This window comes from Aphelocoma coerulescens, chromosome 14 (assembly GCF_041296385.1).
Source record: "Aphelocoma coerulescens isolate FSJ_1873_10779 chromosome 14, UR_Acoe_1.0, whole genome shotgun sequence".
Classification (NCBI taxonomy): Eukaryota; Metazoa; Chordata; class Aves; order Passeriformes; family Corvidae; genus Aphelocoma; species Aphelocoma coerulescens.
In genome coordinates this window covers 4,831,327-4,851,079 of record NC_091028.1, presented here as the reverse complement: position 1 = coordinate 4,851,079, position 19,753 = coordinate 4,831,327, and the positions used below count along the sequence as shown (strand labels likewise).

At 39.8% G+C, this 19,753-nt stretch overlaps 1 protein-coding gene across 50 annotated transcripts in view; it reads right to left on the bottom strand.

Annotated features, from left to right (window-relative positions):
- The window catches only part of RBFOX1 (RNA binding fox-1 homolog 1), a 1,132,467-nt gene that overhangs the window by 118,672 nt on the left and 994,042 nt on the right, over nucleotides 1-19,753 (bottom strand). For all 50 annotated transcript variants that reach the window (XM_069030260.1, XM_069030257.1, XM_069030263.1 and 47 more), the window contains one exon: nucleotides 6,408-6,650. In XM_069030260.1, coding sequence (XP_068886361.1) covers nucleotides 6,408-6,650 — 243 coding nt within the window. The remainder of the gene's footprint in view (nucleotides 1-6,407; nucleotides 6,651-19,753) is intronic.

Here is a 19,753-nt window from a genome sequence, read left to right as displayed (position 1 = left end):
GCCACTGACAGGCAGAGGGGCTGAAGTGAGCAGTGTGTTCCTGCTATTCCTTAGCATAAGCAAAGGAGCACACGTGGGGCACAGTTGCAAAGCTTGCACTCAGGGCTCTCTGCAAGGAAGCCTCTTAGAAGCAATAATGCCTATGATCACAAGTCATTACTGTGCCTCACCACCCCAGCACAGCATTATCTTATCTATTTGGGATGTCAGTTTTGATCTCTTCACCATGGAGTAGGAGCTGGACCAGGTTCCTTGCTTCTGCAGCTCTGAAGCACTCAGGGTCTTGAAATAAGCTCCTTGAAATATTTCCTTCCAGGAGCAGTTGGGACCAGTTAAAATAGGTAGTATAAATGAAATAGCACACCATGCTGATACAATAGCCTGCACCAGCAGGGTATGATTTAGATGAATAAACACTGCTGTAAGAGTTGTCAAAGCATTATCAGCTATCTAGGGTACTGGTGGCAAACATCTCGAGACAAAAATATGGCGTTGAAGTAGAATAAAAACTGGGTCATTGATACCAGTTGGCAATAAAACGTGTCCATGGGGGAATCTGACTTGCAAGACAGCCACTTTGTGGTGAAAATTCCAGTTCCTTTGCAGGGGGAGCACCGTGCCATCCTTTAAAGAAGGAACTGGCATGGTTTTCTGCCCTGGAACTCTGCTCTGCTCCTTGACAGCCAGAATTACACAGAGAAGCGAGCGAGCCACTCCTCCCCAAGCCACAGGAGACAGCTCCAGGTACCCCATGGAAACCTGTCAGGCAAGAGCAGAACATTGAGAGACAGGGATAACAGCAGCTGAGCTGAGCAGCACTGAGAAGTGTCCCACCCACTCTGCAGACACTTGGCAGGTTGGACTCCAAACAAGTTCAGCTCGAGGCTCCCGAGCACGGCCGCAGTTCCGTGAGGAGCCAGCACAGTACAGAGAACTTGGGTTTGAACATTTCTGCTTCGGTGACACGCTGCTGTAAGATGGACACCTGGACACCAGGTAGCATAGAGCACACTGCTTAATGTGGAATACAATTGCATGAAGCAGCTAATGTAGCCCACGCCCCCAGGAGATGGGGAGGTCATGGATCAAACAATAGGAGAGAAAGAGGAGATGAACCAAGGGAGAAAAGAAAGAAACTGGGAGGGGAAAAATCACTTAGACCAATAGCTTACCTAGAGGACTGAGCCAGAAAAAGAGCTAATAAAAACCAGAAATATGCTGCCGAAAACTGTAGTAATAATCTACTCACCTGCAGGCTTAGATAACACACTAAAGCACTTCACTCTAAATGCTTCCTACTCCCAGCTCTCTTACCCAAATTAATAAGCACAACACAGTAATTGGTACACTAAACCCCAAAAGTGTCAGCAAAGGTTGTACATATCTCACTTCCCCAAAACAACAAAGTTCAACATGGTAAATAATTTTGCAGTCCAGAGTATCACCCTCAGATGAAGAGATGGCCTCTACAACAGGACTGAAAAAGGCACAAACCTGGACAAATTAACACCAAGAAAAGAAAGCATCAAACTTACAGGCCATTAGATCCCAAAGCATACACAACATCTCAAAGTAAAGCAAGGCAGCTGGAACTACAGACACAATGTCTAATATATCAATTATTATCACACAGAAGTATCAGGTTCAGTGGATGCCACAAGAGGAATTTTGGTAGTAACCAAGCTGAAATTTAGTTCTAACAGTGAAGTTCGGAGGAAAATACCTTATCATCTTCCCAGGCCAGAGACAACCCACACTTCTGCACTGCACATCTTCTACAGGGCTTGAAGAGCACTGCATCCCCTAATGCCATGCTGGGTGCTGATGCTGAACACTTCAGACAGAAAAGCACTGTGCATGGATCACTCCTCCAAGTAAACTGCCTTTTTCCCTCAAGATCTCCCATCCAAACACACAACTTATCACACAACTTTTCAGCTTCTGAAGTCTGGTAAAGTCTCAGTCCAAAACAGAAATACTGAACAATGATCTCAAGTTTTATGCAAAATAGAATTAAGTTTAGAGCGGCACATTTTCTATATACACACATAAAACAATAGAGCATTACTGCAACCTGAGCTCTTACCACACCATGAGTTACTTCCATTATTGGTATAATACATTTAGAACAGGAAACACTAGAGAAACATTTACTTTACTATTACCTGCTCCCTTACACATGCCTAGCTAATGCCCTTTTTATTTACACCCACATCTCCTGCTGTCATCAACAGAAGCTGTGCAGGAAAACAACAAAAAAAAACTGAACAAGTTTTACTCAGAACTATTTATGTACAATGGGCTTACATCTATATATGTACACAGGTAAAGGTGGTTTCATAAAATGATTAAATGTCTTAAAAATACTTCAATACACATAACTATTTAATGTAATGTTCTAAACCACTCTACAAAACCATCAGAAACATTACTTTTAGCATAACTTTGTAACATACTTTTCATTGATCCAACCTTCTAGGAAAAAGCCATTTACTATTTTTGTTAATGCCTTAAAGCATATTTGATGCTATGCAACTCCAAAAGTCTACCAGCACTTAAATAAGCCACTGCTGGTTGATTATTGATTTTGCATATACTCAGATGCATTTCATCCTTACTCAAAAAAAACCAGAGATGCTCAGAGAAGACTCAAAGTAACTTGTGACAGTATTTTATTACCTACCGATGACTTTATATCATTTCAGCTAAGTCATCCTGTCTTTAATCGTTTACTACCCTTTTATCCTGTCCCTCTGCTCCTGTTTCATAGCATCACAATCAGAGTTAGCAATCCCTGCACATACAATCCAAGCACCTCTTGTTCCAGCACTCTGACAGAATACCATGTTACACTCTTTTATCTAAATAGATTAAAACTGGTCACTGAGAAAGACGCTTTCGAGAAGTACAAGAGCGTGTCCAAGAGCACGTGAAGTACTTTTGAACATGAATCACAAGAGCACTTTGCACAAAATTGCAAACCCGTAATAAAACCGATGATTGGAATTTGGTTCAGTTTGCGGCAAATGGGGATCCTGGCAGTGGTTCCAGCTGGGCCAGGAGCACACCCTGTGCTGCAGTTAAGGATTCAAGAGAAGATGCACAGAACCAGTTTATTTTTATTATTTCCATCTTTACTGGGGAGTAGGTGGCACTAGACCCAGTGTGAGCTCCAGCTTCAGTGTATGATTCTTTCAGACAAGAGGAAAGAACCTGGGACACTCAGAGAAAGCCTGGGAGGTTTCTCACCTCTTCATGGATTCAGTCCTCCATGGAGGTGATTAAGTCACTTCTGGTAGCAATTCTACGATTTAGACAATTTCCCTGCAGTTTCTTAGGTTCACATCGCAAAAATTTAAGATCCACTTTTAATGGCGTACCCAGCTTCACATGCACATGAAATACTCCCATAAATTTGTGAGTAAGAAAATTCAAAAACTGCTCTTGCCTCCAACAGCTTGTCTGAACTACATTAATCACAACAGCATTCTTTTGTGAATGATTGGCCAATTCATTACTCTTCTTTCAAATGCATGTCATAAACAGCTTAATGAGAGGAAACCAAGTAAAAATACTGGGACTTACCAAAAAATGCCACTATGTCCCCTCCACTTAAAACTCTTTTGACTGGAAATCAACTATTCTCAAAGGTAGCAGGAATTAGAAAGAAATGTATTTTTTCTCCTTTAACAATGAAGAGCACATGGAGGTACAATGTTGACACAGTGCTATTCAAGCTCTCTTTCATAATAAAAACTTATATTAATAAATCTACAGAGAGATGTATACCGCTGGACCCTCATAAAGTTACATAGCCCATGTTAAAATCTGCCTGGGATCTATCTGCATATATCTATTTATAAAGTCTCCACAGTTTGCCAAGAGCAATGGCTAATGACACCCAGCATAACAGATTTTAAATCTAGATACCCGCAATTAAATTATGAAAACAATACTTGTCTGTACATTTCTAAACCTAACTGGTGAGCAATGTGTTAAATGTCAGTGCAGATCCACAGATAAACACACTTCTTGAAAACCTGCCTTTTCATTGCACTGTTCTTGAGGGAGAGCATCCACAACTTTCAATATAACATTGCAATTTAGAAAAAAATATCTTTTTAAAAACCAAACCAAACTAAAACTTTCTCAAATAGACCCTAAAGTCAAAAGGAAGGAAATCTAATTCTTTATAAACAGCATGGGAGCTACTTCAATATGTTCTGTCCATTCCTCTCTAAGAAAGGAAACCAGAATGCAAGGAAAGGATCCACAATAAAAAGAGCAAATAACTATACCATATTCCCTGAATGTAACAGGTTAGTGGAATTGAAGTGTTATCCTGCAGAGAATGGAAATTCACTCCAAGGGGAAACGGAAGGAAAAAGGCGTCTGACAGGTAAAATACGAGTTGGATATTAGGAAGGCAAAAAGCAAGTAAGAGGAGATAGCAAAGGACACAAAACCAAATAACAATAAAGCCTATTTGCATATCAGAAGCAGGAAACTGTGCAGGGAATCATTGGATTTGCTAGAGCTGGGATTGAATAGAGCACTTGAAGAAGATAAGGGCATTGCAGACAATCCAAACTATGTCTTTTCACCAGCCTTTGCTACGGAAAATGTTGGGAAAACACATCCCTGACTTCTCTGATAAAGTGACTGACATTTCTTCAAACTGAAAAATCAAAACGGGGTGAGGAAACACAATCAATTGAAGGCAATAAATGATGAAGGATGAGCTCCTGTCCCACTCCCATCGACGGGTCTTTTACCATTGATTTTAGCACTGTCAGTATTTTACTTCAGGACTGAACAGAAACAGTTTCAAAACATGAAAAGGCTGAGCTGGGCACCACAGTGGATTGTTCAGGTTGCAGCAGTGGTCACAAAAACCAAGCAAAATCAGAGAATATAATAAGAACAAAAAAGGGACAGTAGGAAAGACTATCTTTTTAGTCAATATCCAATCTCTTCTGGGGTATCTATTCAGCTTAGGATTCCTGCTCTAAATCAATGACAGGGGTATTTGACAAGAGCTGGACAACAATCAAAAATGATAATGGAAGCAAATTTTAAAAGCTGGAAAGAACCAGGAGTTTAACTTAGCAAAGAGATGGATAAGAGGGGACACAGTAGAGCTGCAAAGGATACTGTACAAGCAAATAGGATTCTCTTCAATTTAAACTTTCTCCCAATACTGGAGAAAAGGGCAACTCAGGGCAATAAAAGTTACCAAGCTAAAAAATAATTAAAAAAAAAAAAAAAAAAAAAGTCCTAAACATTTTACTGCATAAACCACAAAAGTGTGTAATTAATTCACAAGGATTTCTCCCTGATAATAGCAAGGAATCTTCTTCAGTGCCTTTGCTCTTGCTTTACTTTCTTGCTCATACCCACATAAAGAAATTAGTGACATTGCAATAAACATAAATGTGCAGAGCTCAATTAAGTGAATGTATTTTCCCTTTCCTCTTGCCCCAGTGCATGAAACCTTTTAGGCTGGATGTGAGCCAGGAAGGAACGGGAGGTAAGCTGAGGCATGGAGCATGGCTGAGGCAGAGATGAGGACAGCCAGGAGAGATGTTTTGAGCACTGTCTGTTCTGTGCTCCATCCTGCACATGTAACACAGGGGGTTGGTTGATGGCTCAGAAATCTGCCCGCTCTTGGCACTGGCTATATATTGGGTCCCACTCTAGAATTAAGACAGAAACACTAAACTATCAATGTGTGAAACTTGTGACTTAAATTACAAGGTAGAGCCATCCAAGGAGTCTCTTGCATAATTCATGACACTTCAGAACTTCACGTATAAATCAAATAGAAGGAAAGTCTATCATTTCTGCTCTGCTTAGCACAGATCCACACACAACTTGGGTAATGGCTGCACAAATAATTTCTCTAGAAAATACAGTATTGCAGACATGCTCTTCGTAACACTAACTCACACAGTACATTTTGTACAGGATCATTCAATTAATACTTTTTTTAAAACTACTTGTGTCGAAAACACAGAGGTCATTAAGAATAATCAAATGAGTCTAGTTTGGGGTTTGTGGTTGCTTTTTTTGGCCTTGCTAATGAATGCCTACAAACATTCATTTGCAATGTTTTTCCATATTGTACTTAATTAAAATTTATGCTGTGATTCGTGGGCTGGCTATTAATCATTTTGTCTAAAACTATTGAAAATGAAACTCCAAAGCTCCAACACTTATTAAGAAGCTCCAAAACCAGTGAAAACACATTCTCCAGGTTCAACAGTCAACTTTGACAGACTTTCAACCTTGACACGGCGACTAAGCCCAACGCAAATGAAGCGTGTCAAGCGCGACATAGGAAAAGCTGTTATTGATAAACACACACGAAACACAGAGCTGTAGAAAGAGCTGTAACCTTGACTTACTGTGGCTGTGCCGGAGACAGTTTGTGCATTTGTGTCAGCTGCACTCTGTTCAGAGTGTGTCTGAGCAGGAGGGTACATGTTTAACGTGTGCTCTGGAACAGTGGTTTGGCCTGTGTAGTCTGGAGCTGGATGCGGATGTGGGGCTGTGTATTCTGCAGGGATACCGTTCTGAGGTGGAGCGAACTGGGCTGAGGCATAAGGCTGTGCCATTGTGTCAGGAGGTGCTGTAGCTTCCTGATTACCCTGTGAAAATCAAAAGGAAAAAAAATAAAAATAAAAAAAGGAAGAAACGTGGCGTGAGATAAAATAAGCAAAGGTCCTGCACCCGTAACGCAGAGAGTGATGAGAGCATCCTGGCCTGAAAAGGGCATAGTGGTTGCTTCTTGAGGAGAACATTTCTTATCTGTATTAAATGCGTTTTGCTAACCCTATTTAATATTATCATAATTAGACAAACAAATCTGCTTCTCGTGGGATAATTGTAGACTATTCTTTAAGCGGGAAAGGTCAGTGAAATCTGCCTGAGCTAATGATGCCTCAACTCAGACAAGGAAGAGGGACAAAGCTAGCTTATTCCAAAGGCTCCTGAGCACAACTACCAGCACAGAGCCCTGGTAAGCTCAGCCTCCAGTCTGTGATCACTCTGACCTACCATTTGCACAACACAATATATGCAACCTACGCACAGGGCAGTTAACAAACATACTGTTAACAAACACTGAAAGTACTGATACAAAATAATACCCTGAGACATCCAGAATACTTTAAGGTATTCTGCATTGAGCAATTGCATGCCACAAATGCAAAATAATAATGAGATCCAGTCAAAATATTAAATATTTGAATCTAAAAATACATCAGTTCAAAACCTTAAATAACATGAAAGAAAAATTCTATGTCAAGAGAAATAGATTTAAGAACTTTAAAGGTTTTACATTTGAAGACAAGAGTATTTCATCTCCATATCACAATTAGCCTACAGCATTAAAAACACTATCCTTATGCTGTTATAGAGAGACCCATATTTCCATTTGGTATAATAAAGAACAGCCGAGGCTGCTAATTTATCAATTAGAAAACTTCTGACTAAATGTTTTGCCCACACCAAAAAGCAATAATTCTAGAGGAGGAAATGTACACTACAATCTTTCTGAACCTATATAAAAAATGTCCAAAACATGATTTTGCCTGACACAGCATTAGAGGCCATTAGTGCAGGGACTATCCCAACCTCACATAAACTAATTTACAAGATAAAATTATCTCTTCAAATAGCAAGCAATGTAAAAATGCACATTTGAGTTAAAATTTAATTATCTTTTGAACTACTCCATCATTCTCCCACCAAAGCATGTGCAAGTACCTGTCCAAGACTATTGCAGGGATTTTATTTGTACTCATCAGCCCACGATTTCCTAATTTTAAAATAGGCTGGATGAATAAAAGACGTTCTTCTGCACTTGGTACTTAAGGGCATTTCCAGCCAATTTCAACTATTTCAGACATCATTTCTCTGACCTGAACTAGTCCTAAACTCAAAAGCTTTTAAGAATTTGCACAGGAGTAAGTCTTGGTACTTGACAGGCTTAAAAGAAAAAACTGAAATAAAAGTTTTTCTTTGTAAAAGGCACTCAGTGTGTCCTAAAAAATTAGAACTTTATATCAGCAATCAAACCCTAATTTTAATCCCATCTTTGCTGCTGGTTTAGTGCATGGCCTTGAGCAAGTTTCCATTGCTTCATTCAACCATCTTTATCATGAAACCGGTGTCATTTGGTCATGGCTTCACAGGGTTAAGTCACTAAGATTTGTTTGCATATCTGCAATCATTGCAAGGTTAATGCTGCACTGAAACTGGCTGTGATAAATTTCTGTGGAGGTTAAAAACTCTTGTAAATGTATACTTTAACCCTCCAATACTAAAATGGTCAAGTTCCTTTCTTACTTCTTTTACCTAAAATTTTCACTACTAAAAAATAAAAATAAAATCCAGATGAAGGAAAAACCCAGGAATGAATGGATTACACCAGAGACATTCATTAAATGTTAAAGAAGTATTTTTAAAACTTGTGTGGGAGGCAGCTGACCTTAAATTTTTTAATCAGCTGTTTCAGGAGGGACTTGAGCAAGGGGTAAGAACGAACAAAAGCAAATCCAGATTGTGCCTCCACAAGCCTTTTTTCTGTGCTGGTTTTGAAACACAGGAGCTGGTTAGTGCTGGTCCTAAGCTATTCCTTCCTGTCAGATGCTAAACATGGCACTGGAGTCAGCAGCTGTTAAAAAAGAACAGCAGTGGCAACAGAGGGACCAAGGGCTAATGTCCAGGTGCATTTGATCTAAAGGGTTCTGTACCACCTCCAGTCCTAAACCAGATGTTGCTGAGAACCCCACTGTTTCTCATTAACCTTGACAGCAGTTCCATGAGGACCCTAATTAATATTCAAAGCATCCACACCTAGTGCTAATTACAGCTCATATTTAATTAAGAGGGTTGAACTTTTCTATTATTTTTTACCAGCAACTCCAAACTTTTTCAATTTATCACAAAATGGCAAATTGCACAGGCAATTTCAGAACCTCCCCAATGTTGAGACTCTTCTACCTCTTTCATTAGACTTGTTCAGCTGAGGTCTGGCTAACTTATTTATAACTGAGACCTCATTAATAAGTAAACAACAAAGGGTCAGGGATTTGTGGTTTTTTTTACTAACTTGTACATATTCAGAGATTTACAGCCTTGCCATTAAAGAAACCAACCCCAGTATGCTTAGAGCAGAAAACTGACACACAAGATTATCAGTGCAGGCTCTGCAGGTTCATTAAATTGTTGGAAGACAGGGGACAGTAAAGAAATTAAACTTGCACATGGACTGCAGGCCCTAAGTTTAAAATTATAGTGACAATAAATCTGAGATGTTCATCCCTTAAAATGACTACTGAAGCCTTTCCTAACCTTTAAAATTGGTGTGAATTTATTATTCATAATTAATTCAACAGACACAGTATTACAACGTGATATAAAAGCATGTGTGTGTAAACAAGTTCTGTACTATTTACTTGGCTAATAATAGCCAGAGCTTATTGTTCAAAATACTAATTTATATCAAGAACAATGAAGTGCCAGCTATCACACATTTGTATATACACGTGGTTGATGGGGACCCCAGAGTACACAACAGTCAGATACACTTGAATAGATTTTAAAGAACCAAAAATTCTTTAAATAGAATCACCTCAAACATTCCCTTATTGTGCTCTTTAAAATACAGTGAACCAAAATGAATAGAAGAAATAATAAGTTCTAATGCATTAAGCTGAAAATATGAAATGGCTCTAAAAGCAACAGGAAATATTGATCCTAAATTAGCCTATGAACTCAGGTATTAGAGTAATTTCAAAGCTGTGTATGACAGTACACAGGCATGGCTTAATACCACCTAGGCAGGAGAAGCTGAACAGAAGTTGTCCCTTCAGACTCAGTTCCAAGTATCTTTAAGATTAAATGACCCCTTAATGCTCACTTTATGCATGGTTTTTTAAAAAAGTGGTTGTTGGCAACAGCAAGGAGAACAAAGGATGGCAGACAGTCAGGCTCTGCTAAATGTTCTGGCCTGAGTCTTAATGAAAACCACATTTCAACTGAAAAATATGCTTTACGTGGCAGTGTATAAAATCAAATTTATTGCTTTCTGGTTAAATGTTTAACTAAAGAACCAAAAAAAAAAAAAGATTCCTACGATGTAGGTAAGTGAAGGCTCTCCTATTTCATCCATATTACTCCATTTGAAGAAAAGCTTAGAATTTAAACTGCTCCTACTGTTTTAGATGCCTTTTCAGCATCTCCTGCTCTGAAAGGATTTCATAATTAAGAAATGTATAAAAAGTGTCAAAACATAATAAAGCAAGCTTGTTTTGTTTGTACACAAAGGAGAGACACAGAAATCATTACTTATGCAGTGTTCCTTTTTTTAAAAAACACATTTGCAGCATAAAAATGTATTCAATGAAAACCTTTCTGCTTGCCTGCATTTTGAAGTCTAACTCACAGTTTATTGTTTGTTTTGCTCTATTTTCCGTTTGGTGCATTTTGTTTCTTTGGCAAGAGATATTTCACATTTAGAGAAAGCCTCCTGTACTGTAGTTAAATGAGCCAAACTGCATCGTATCCTTAGGGCACGGAAACAAAGAAGAAAAATGCAACATTTCTCTGCAAACCTGCTGGTTCTGAGAGGGCTCAGTTACATTTATCAAGCACATGATCCCCCGTAGCTTGCCCTCCTTCAGACTTAAGCAACAAAACATGGGTTAGAAGTCTTGCATGCAGTGATGCAGCTGGTTATAAGAACTGCCCTGCCTTGACTAAAAATCAAGAGTTTCAAGGGAAAATAAAAGTGCAAATACCTGCTGTACCATGGTGCTGCCTTTATTCTCCATAAACTTAGCAGCTGCTCTGGTCCCAGGCCATGCAGCATCTGCCCAAAGCGAGCATCAGTGCTGGCTGAGGGCGTGTGAGCGCTGCGGGGTGCGCGGGAGCGGGGCTGACCGGGGTGCTGAGGGAGGGGAGCCGATGCAGGGCTCGCTGACCTCCCTCTCAACATCTGACTGCTCCCAAAACCTGATCCAGATGGGGCTCCTTCAGCGTGCCGGGCCTCGCCCCATCAATCACAGCAGGCCACTCCTCTGGCTCCTGCTACTGCTCATGGAGTGCACCACTGAGCAGATGATTGCACAGAGAAGGAGAAAAAACACAGCTTGACTACATTAATAGCTGTTTAAAAAACATTGGAAATGCTACTATGGAAGTTGCCGGAAGCTGAAGGTTTTTGTTTTAAAATCAACACGGCTGTATTCAAAGTTCCAAAACACCCTAAACTTCCAGGGCTCTGGCTTTGTGATAGCTACGCTGTCCAGCTAAACATGTGCATTTCCATGGGATTAATTCCTCCTCCATGTGGCAGAGTTAATACCAATAAGGTTCCTATTTTAAAATTGCTAAATGCCACAAGCAAACAGTTGATATTGAACTAGCCTAGCTTAGATTAAATGTACTTTATCCTTCCATTCAAATGAAATATTGTTTCCTTTTTTGTTTCATTGCATGACATCCCTCTTGCTTACCAGGGGAAATATTTCAGAAATGCTTCCAAGGTTTAGTTCTGTGAGGCACTTGAAGCAACCTAATGCTTCACTGTTAAAGGGGCTTTCCTAGATGCTCTAGAGATAGCTTCAAAATGATTGAACTTCTATCTAAAGAAATAAAGAAAAGAATAAAAAAAAACCTAAAAAGATTCAGACAGCCCCAAAGAATACACATTTATTGCCACTCTGTTGCAGACTGCCTACAGACATCAGGGTTCAGAAGCAGGGCAGACACGTAACACTGGAATTATTCTAACAAACCTTCCAATTCTAAGGGGTGGGCAGAGCAACAAGCAGTCATCAATTCATCATTAAACTTATATTCCAACTGAAATCTATTGGAATTCTTTAAAGTGGCAGTGTAATTCTTCCAGATTTGCTACTGGCACTCCCCAATTAACGATAATAAAAGCAGCCACTTCAGATTTTTCAGAAGGAATCAGACATCCAACCACGCTGGACTGATAATCACAACTGACTAACTCTGCGAGCTTTCTCTGTTGTAGCTTAATTATCTGACCAGGCCACTCGACTCGCATCATTTGCTTCTGCAGTCACACAAAATGAATTCTCCAGCCACCTCTCTTTTTTGGAAGGTTCAGGACAAAGCCAAATTCAGTTTTCAAAAGTAAGAAAGATAATGCAGAATAACTTTTTTCAGAGAGCATAGGGGGAAACGATAACAATAAGTAAGCAAAAGAGAGTTTCTTTACTACCTTAGCAGGAAAGTACCATTTCTTTCCTCCCATTGCAGAGTAACATTTACTTTTGGTCTTTTTCACATATAACATACTGTATTCCAATAAAAGTCCATGCTCTTGCTATTGCTGCATATGTGTTTGATAAAGACATGTTCCTGAGGTGTGGAACAGACCAGCAACTGAAACATCCCAGCAGCCTGTAAAGGACATTTACTTACATTTAACTGAAAGCAGCACACAACTTGCCAAAACTCAGTCTGAATTCCTGCCTGAATTCAAGAGCACATAATACTGTGGACACACCAACACCCACAGAGGAAGCCTTCCCTCCAACACCTTCACTCTTTCCAACTGCTGAAACTTTTGACTGCCTTTATGATGCTGTAATTTATTACCAGAGCTTTTCTTATCCCACATGTAAATTCTTTCTCCTCCTATTTCCAATGGCCCAAGTGGACATGATTCTACCGCACTGATTTGTTTTGCTTCCACATTAACACCTAAATCTTTCTTTTTAAGCTTTCTGCCTCTCCCTCACTTTCTCCAGCTCCGACTCTTAAGGTCTTTTCAACAGCAGCTCAACCATGCATGCCATCAACCAATATTTCCCTTGGAAATTTTTTTTCATCACATTTGAAAAACACAGTTCTCCAAAACAGCCTTAAGAGCCATATAGCCAGCCACTTGGAAGAACTCAGGTATATCTACAAAGAGAATTGATCCTTAAGATATATTTTTTTTTAAAAAAAAAAGCATAAAAGGAGCTTGTCATCATCCACAAGTCAGTATAGGAAACTATATCTCATTTGTTTCACACCTTTACGAGAGCATACTGAGGATGATGCAGCCGTGTACCTAAATAGTGGGGAGGGAGGGCAAAAATAAAGGATTGGATTGTTGACATAAAAGATTCGTGAAAAGCCATCTGGAATAGTGGCTTTTAAAGGGGGTGGTGGTCAATCTTTAGAAGTTTAACTCATCAGCTATGAGTTCCAGCCCTTTGGCATCAAGACCAAGTCTGAAACTGTTGAACGTGTTCATAAAAGACCATATATGAAGTGTCAGAATGCAAATTCACACGTGACAGCAAACAGGGAGCAGTTATGGGGCTCTGCAGAAGCTACAGGAGTGGGCTGACAAGAGCCTGGCCAAAGTCCTGCTCTTGGGACTGGACAATCCCTCGCACTGCCCCAGGCTCTGACTGCCTTGCCAGAGAGGAGCTCTGCAGAAAAGGATCTGTGAGTCCTGGTGGGCAGAGCTGGGTTCAAAGCAGTGCTCTGCCTTCAAGGCAGCAAACTGCTCTGCAGGCTGCGTTAGCAAAGGGTGGCCCGTGAGGTGAGGAAAGGGATCATTCTTCCTTGCACAGCACTGGGGAGAGCATCTGGAACACCAGTCTGGAGTGCCCCAGGACAGGAGATGTGCTTGAGAGTTCAGTGGTGGGTTGCCAGGGCAGCTGCAGGGCTGGGGCACATGACAGAGGCTGAGGGAGATGGTTCAGCATCACCTGCAGAAGGGAGGGCTCAGACAACTTAATTGCATCTTCTCCCACTTAACCAAAGGTTACAGAGACAGAACCCGAAGCTACAGAGTGACAGAACAAAGAGCAACAGCTAAAAGTTGCCGAAAGGTAAATTCTGGTTAGCTCTAAAGAGTAAGATAATGAATGTGAGGGAAGTTAAGCACAGAAAAATGCTGCTCAGAGGGGTTATGGCATCCTGGAGACTTTCAACCTGAACTCTAAAAGCCCCTGAGCAACTTAATCTGTGTAGTTACCCCAGTTTTAAAAGGGATGCTGGGATTAGATGGCTTTGGAAGTTCCCTTTCAATCTGAATCATTCTGTGATTCCATGTGGTTTCAACAGGTGCAGAATAGCTTCAAAATGGATTTTATACTTTTATCCTACTTGATGACTTTCTTCATAAAGGATGTACTGAGAAGGAGGAGACTAGTTACATCTTCTAGCCTGCTTTCTGTCCTCAAGAAACAATGTCTCAGTTCTTTGAGATGTATTTGCAATGTTTCCTTAGAAAAATATGCTTTCAGTTGTTTAATCCAGAGCCAGAGCAGTATGGAAGTGGCAATTCTTATAGTGCAGGCAAGACAAGTTTCACAAATGATTTCATTTAATGCTGTGAACTACGACACATTTTCATTTTCTGCCAGACGTTACCATTCTCAGCATATGCAGAGGAGCACTGCCTTACCTCTCCATAGAAAGGAGTCATTTTCTCTACCTTCTGCATGACCTCTATAACTAACTACAGCCATATAAGTCTTCTAATTTTATCTTCATTTTCTCTTCTGAAATAAAATTTATTTCGAAGATTAATTTATCAAAAACCACTGCCACCTTTTAAAGCTGGATTGTAACAAAGCTAGTATGTCCATTTTCTTATTTTTCTAACAGAGTGGTTGAAATACCCATTTTTAAAAAATTATTTTGTGTTGTTTGTTTTTACTACAACACTTACTGATGAGATGGGGCATAGGAACCCAGGTGACAAACCATGCTTGTGTCGCCAGACTATGTCTGGTCCAGACAAAACCCTGCACTGTCCTTTGTAACCCTTTCTTCTGGATTCCACTGAGAGAGTTCCTGCCGTGTAACCCATGCATGAGCAAAAATATTTCCAGAATTTGAGCCAAAAAACTTCCCTAAATGACACCTTACTGGTAAAGGATTGAACTCTGCAAAGGTTTGGAATCTGCAGAGAAAACTGAACAGCATTCAAATCCAGTTGCAGGTATATGGTTTTCAACAGATCATTTCTAGAACTTTAATAAGTTTATATAACATAGCTAAAATAATTCATTGAAGATTTGTTGTAAGTAGAATTCGACACCCCAATTCCAGCCTACTCTAAAAAAAACCTGACTGAACCTGACTGAATTTTTCAGGAGCTTGGGACTGGATACAGCTGGTTCCTAAAAGTGTCTAAATGGAGCAATTTAATCCTGTTGATATTAATAGTTGTCACCAAGTTATTCCCAATTTAGAGATGCCACCTCATCCAGAGTTTCAGTTGGCTTTGCAATGGACGCACCACAGAACAGAGCCAAGGGTTTACCAGATCTGTCCATAGAAAGTGGGGAACCTACAGCCCTGTGCTGACAAATCATTCTTGAAAGCCATTTGTGCTAGAGAGAAACGGGATCACAGTTTCATGCCTACTTAATTACTGATTAGATGGCGATAGATAAACCAAATACCAGGCAGGATGAGTGAACAGTGCCACAAGGATTCCACACAGAGAACCAAGAAGACAGAACTGGAGACATTTGTAGACCTTTGTGTACTTCACAAAAGCACCACTGGAGTGGCTGCACCAGAATGAGCAAAGCCACCTCCCAAGCCTAAGGGCAGCAGCACCCAGCAGAGTTTGAACTGCCCATGTCACCTCTTTAAACTGGACACTTTAAGTGACCTCTTTTAACCAGGGGCACAATCTTTCACTGCTGGGCTCTGATGGAGCCTCAGAAAAGAAAGGGGACATTTCTCTTCATAATCCCTCAGAGTGAATCATTTTCTAGGGCAGCACCACAATAACCACAGTTCATCCCACATGTGTGATACAGGTCCAAGCCCCAGTATCACAAATGGAGATCATTACTTGACACACCTGAAATAAAACAAGGAACACAGTCAGCTAGTGAGGGAAATGAAAATGCAATGCCATAAGCTGCCTTAAGTAGCAAAGCTGACAGATCATCCCTGCTCAGCTATTTGGATACAGGGCTGCTTTGAAAGCCAGAATGAGCCGGATTAAATGACAATTCCTGCAAAACTGTGCCAAATGATCAAATACAAGCTGGATTGTTTTGTTTTACTTTGCTTAAACCAGGTAAATTTAAGAGTTTGATTTATGTAGTAAGCTCCATAAAGACAATGACATGACTGACTGGGATTCTGGAGGAAGACCAGGAGAATCAGCAGTAGAGTTATAAAATTGGGCTTCAGAAAAAGAGGTTTCAGTATATCCAGGGAAATGTTATGAATCCCTAAGGTTTGCCCAGGAGAGGAAATGGTCCAAGGTAGCTGCCTGATTGAGACGTTGATTAAAGAGAATTTCAGCATGCAGGAACAAATCATTCATTGGGAAAGAAGACACTTAGCAGGCCTACGTGGCTATGAAGAAAGTTTCTTAACAAAGACAGACACAAATTGTGAGCTTACAAGTGATGGAGTCAAGGCTTGTCAACAAAAGAGAAGCACAGAAGTATTGCTCAGGTACTTGAGTTCAAAAATGGGAAGGCTTTTTTGTCCATCCTAGCTAGAACTAAGACACCCTTAATTCAAAGATGTTAAGGGTGACAAGAAGGCTTTTTCCAGAAAAAAATAAATAAATCTAGACATTAACCATTCAATATTGCTTTCAGAAGATGCCTGTTTCCAGTCTCTGTTTAAGATTTCCACCATTTTGTTATTTACAATGGAACACAAATGACCTGAGCTGCAATGACCAACTACCACAGCAATGCCATCTTGTTTGATGCCAGTTAAAGCAGCGCTCATTTTTTTGGCACTGAAATTAAATGACGGAACATGATCACTGATGTTATTTACTCCTAAGATTAAAATGACAATCAAAATATCATTGGGCACAAGGAACAGACAGATTGGCTTCCTGCCTCAGCCACACTTTGCTATGCTTGTTTATCACCGAGATCATTTGCATACTTCAGTGGATGTTTATGTTAAGATGCTGTTGTAGCATTACCAAGGAACTGTTTATCCAACAGTGTTTGTCATCAGCAACCTAAGCCACAGTACTGAAGGAAGGTAAAGACCTTCTCAACGAGGAGACAAAAAAAGCACCAAGATGTGTTTATGCAAAGCAAAATATATTTCTAAACAGTGCTGAATGTCACAACTGCCTAAAACAAACTGAAATCTATAAATAGTGTGCTACAGGAATTTCCAGTTATGGAGAAAATGACAAAGTCCTTTAATGGTTCCTACAGCAAAGGAAAGACTTTCACTGACTATTCTGACTGGTAAGTTCTATGTCGTTACATCTCTAAAAAGCTCCTGTTACTATGAAAGGAATAGCCAATTTGTTCCCATATTTTCATTTCCACAGTCCCCCAGAATATGGACTAAAACCGGTCTCAAATCTGCAGATCTATACGGCCTCTCCCTGCACATCTTCTTTGGAGATTTATTTCCCTACTGGACCTTCTTCACAAGACTAAACATATTCATGTGATAGTAAATCTTTCTGCAAAGCTGCTCTCTGCCTATGCTACAGGTGCTTAACCCTGGTGGGCTTAAAAACCATTGCTTTGAACAAGACAGTATTTTCAAGTAGTATGTATTGTGGGACTGGATGAAAATTACCTTTCCAGACTTACAGTTTTATTTTGCGCCTCTGTATGTGAGGAAGAGGTGGAGGAAGGAGAGGTATTTCCAAAACTGAAATAGCACTGAGAACAGCTCTGGCATGTCGAGCAGAAGCATATGGCTAATCTACAGCAACCACATCCAACAGCGTTTGTGTGTGCACAGTGCCGGGGCCTGGACAGCAGCCACAGCATCCACATTCTAGAATCAGTCAAAATACACACACCACTTTGGGGAGAGAAAAGTTATAGCCTGGAAACTGTTTCTAATCAATGTGAACTGGCTGGCTGTTATAGTAGAACATTAGATTAAATAAGATATCAGAAATATTGAAGCAGTTCTGCGTTTGCTGAGTACACACCCAGTGAGATGGAGAATACAGCAAGTGCATTTGCATTTTAGCTGCAGAAGAAATTCAGATTAGATGCTGCTACACAGGAATTGATAGCGAGTAGGTATTCAATCAGAAAAGTGGTTTTCTTTTAAATATTACAATCACATGGTATAGTACATCACTTGTGTCAAGTTAAATTTAATCATATCAGCGTACTTAAAGGAAAAAACTTGAATATCTGCTCATATACCCATGCCATTATATGAGACTTTATGAAGCCTTTTCCTTTTATTTAACATTCTGATCTCTGTATAGAACAATTTTGGTAGATGTTATACCCTCAAACTAATCTATTCCATTGTCATTTTAATGCACAGCAAATATGCCAGAACTCATGGTGACAGCATCGTGTGTCCTGTCAGCTGCTGGTGTTCTTCTCCCATTTAACAGCAAAGGCATTTTCCTTGGATCAGCAAAAGGCATAAGGAGTATTGCTAATTTTCCTGAGAGTAAAGCAATATCATCATCTGCTTTTAAATGTGTTAAGAACACATTTAAAAAGGAACAATAACTTATGTGCTCACTAATGCTTGCTGATTTTCATCAGATTTAGAATCAGGGATGTGAAGGACTGTGCCCTGGAAAAGGTGTCTGAGCAAGGCAATACACAAACTGGATGGGGTTTTACTGAAATGCACTTTTTCTACATATGTTTAAGGGCTTACCTGAACAACAGTGAAACATGATTGCTATATAATCCATCAGAAATAAACCAGTTTTCAGCTGCCAGAGACTAAATACAACACAAACTTTGAAACATTAATTTAATTCTGGGAAAGCAATCAAAACTCTTAAGCGACACTTATGTCAGGCATGCACTTAGGCAGACTCAGTCCAACTCAGAAGACATGAAGACTGGATGGATAGAATTCAGGATCCAAAACAGGGACCTAAAAGGCACAATACACTTCTACAGAGTTGGGGCTATTTTGCCAAGCCTTTTAGTGAATTCTCCTCTCTTCTCATTCAGACCTTGATTTACTTTTCCCAAAATTTTAAGCCTCCCTTTGCGCCCCCCCCCTTCTTCATATTGTCCCTCTTTACTACTTCCTCTTTCTACACCTATCCACAACAATCTAATTCTCCCCTTCAATATTTACTGCAGCAGTTGGGAGTACAATAGATACAAAATGTTATCTGATAGACATGTAACACATTAATTCTGGCTAAGTTACTGAATGAAAAGCAAGGGATGACCTCCACATGTATCTTAACCTTGATGCAAAATCTCTCATGTAATTGGGAACTATTCTGAACAGAATCAGGCTACAGGACTGGTACAATTTAGAGAACTTTTTCATCTGCTCTCACTTATTCCAGATACCATTGAAGCCAATCAATCCAGGATCTGGAGGATGAAAATATATTTTGGAACCTGACACAACTATGGAAAAACCCAATTGTTGGTCTTGATGAAAAGGTAAGTATATTAGCTTATACTTACATAGTATATCTATATCTATATATAGTGTAAACAACCACAAAGGGTTCACTGAGCCTCGGCTGACTTTGTGTACTAACAAAAATGTTCTGTGTTTAAAACAAATTCCTGAATTCTACAGCTCAAAATGTAAATGTAAATCTCCCAGTAAAGAGGTCTGCAATGACTAACAGCATCAATTAAGAAAAGCACTGCACAATAAATTCAATTTTAGCATCACACACACGTGCATATGTTCATGGTATCAATAAGAACCACATTCAATGGAGAGTTATGAAGCATAGTAAATGATCCGAATGTGTTGCTTGCTAATAAGGATTATGAAATAA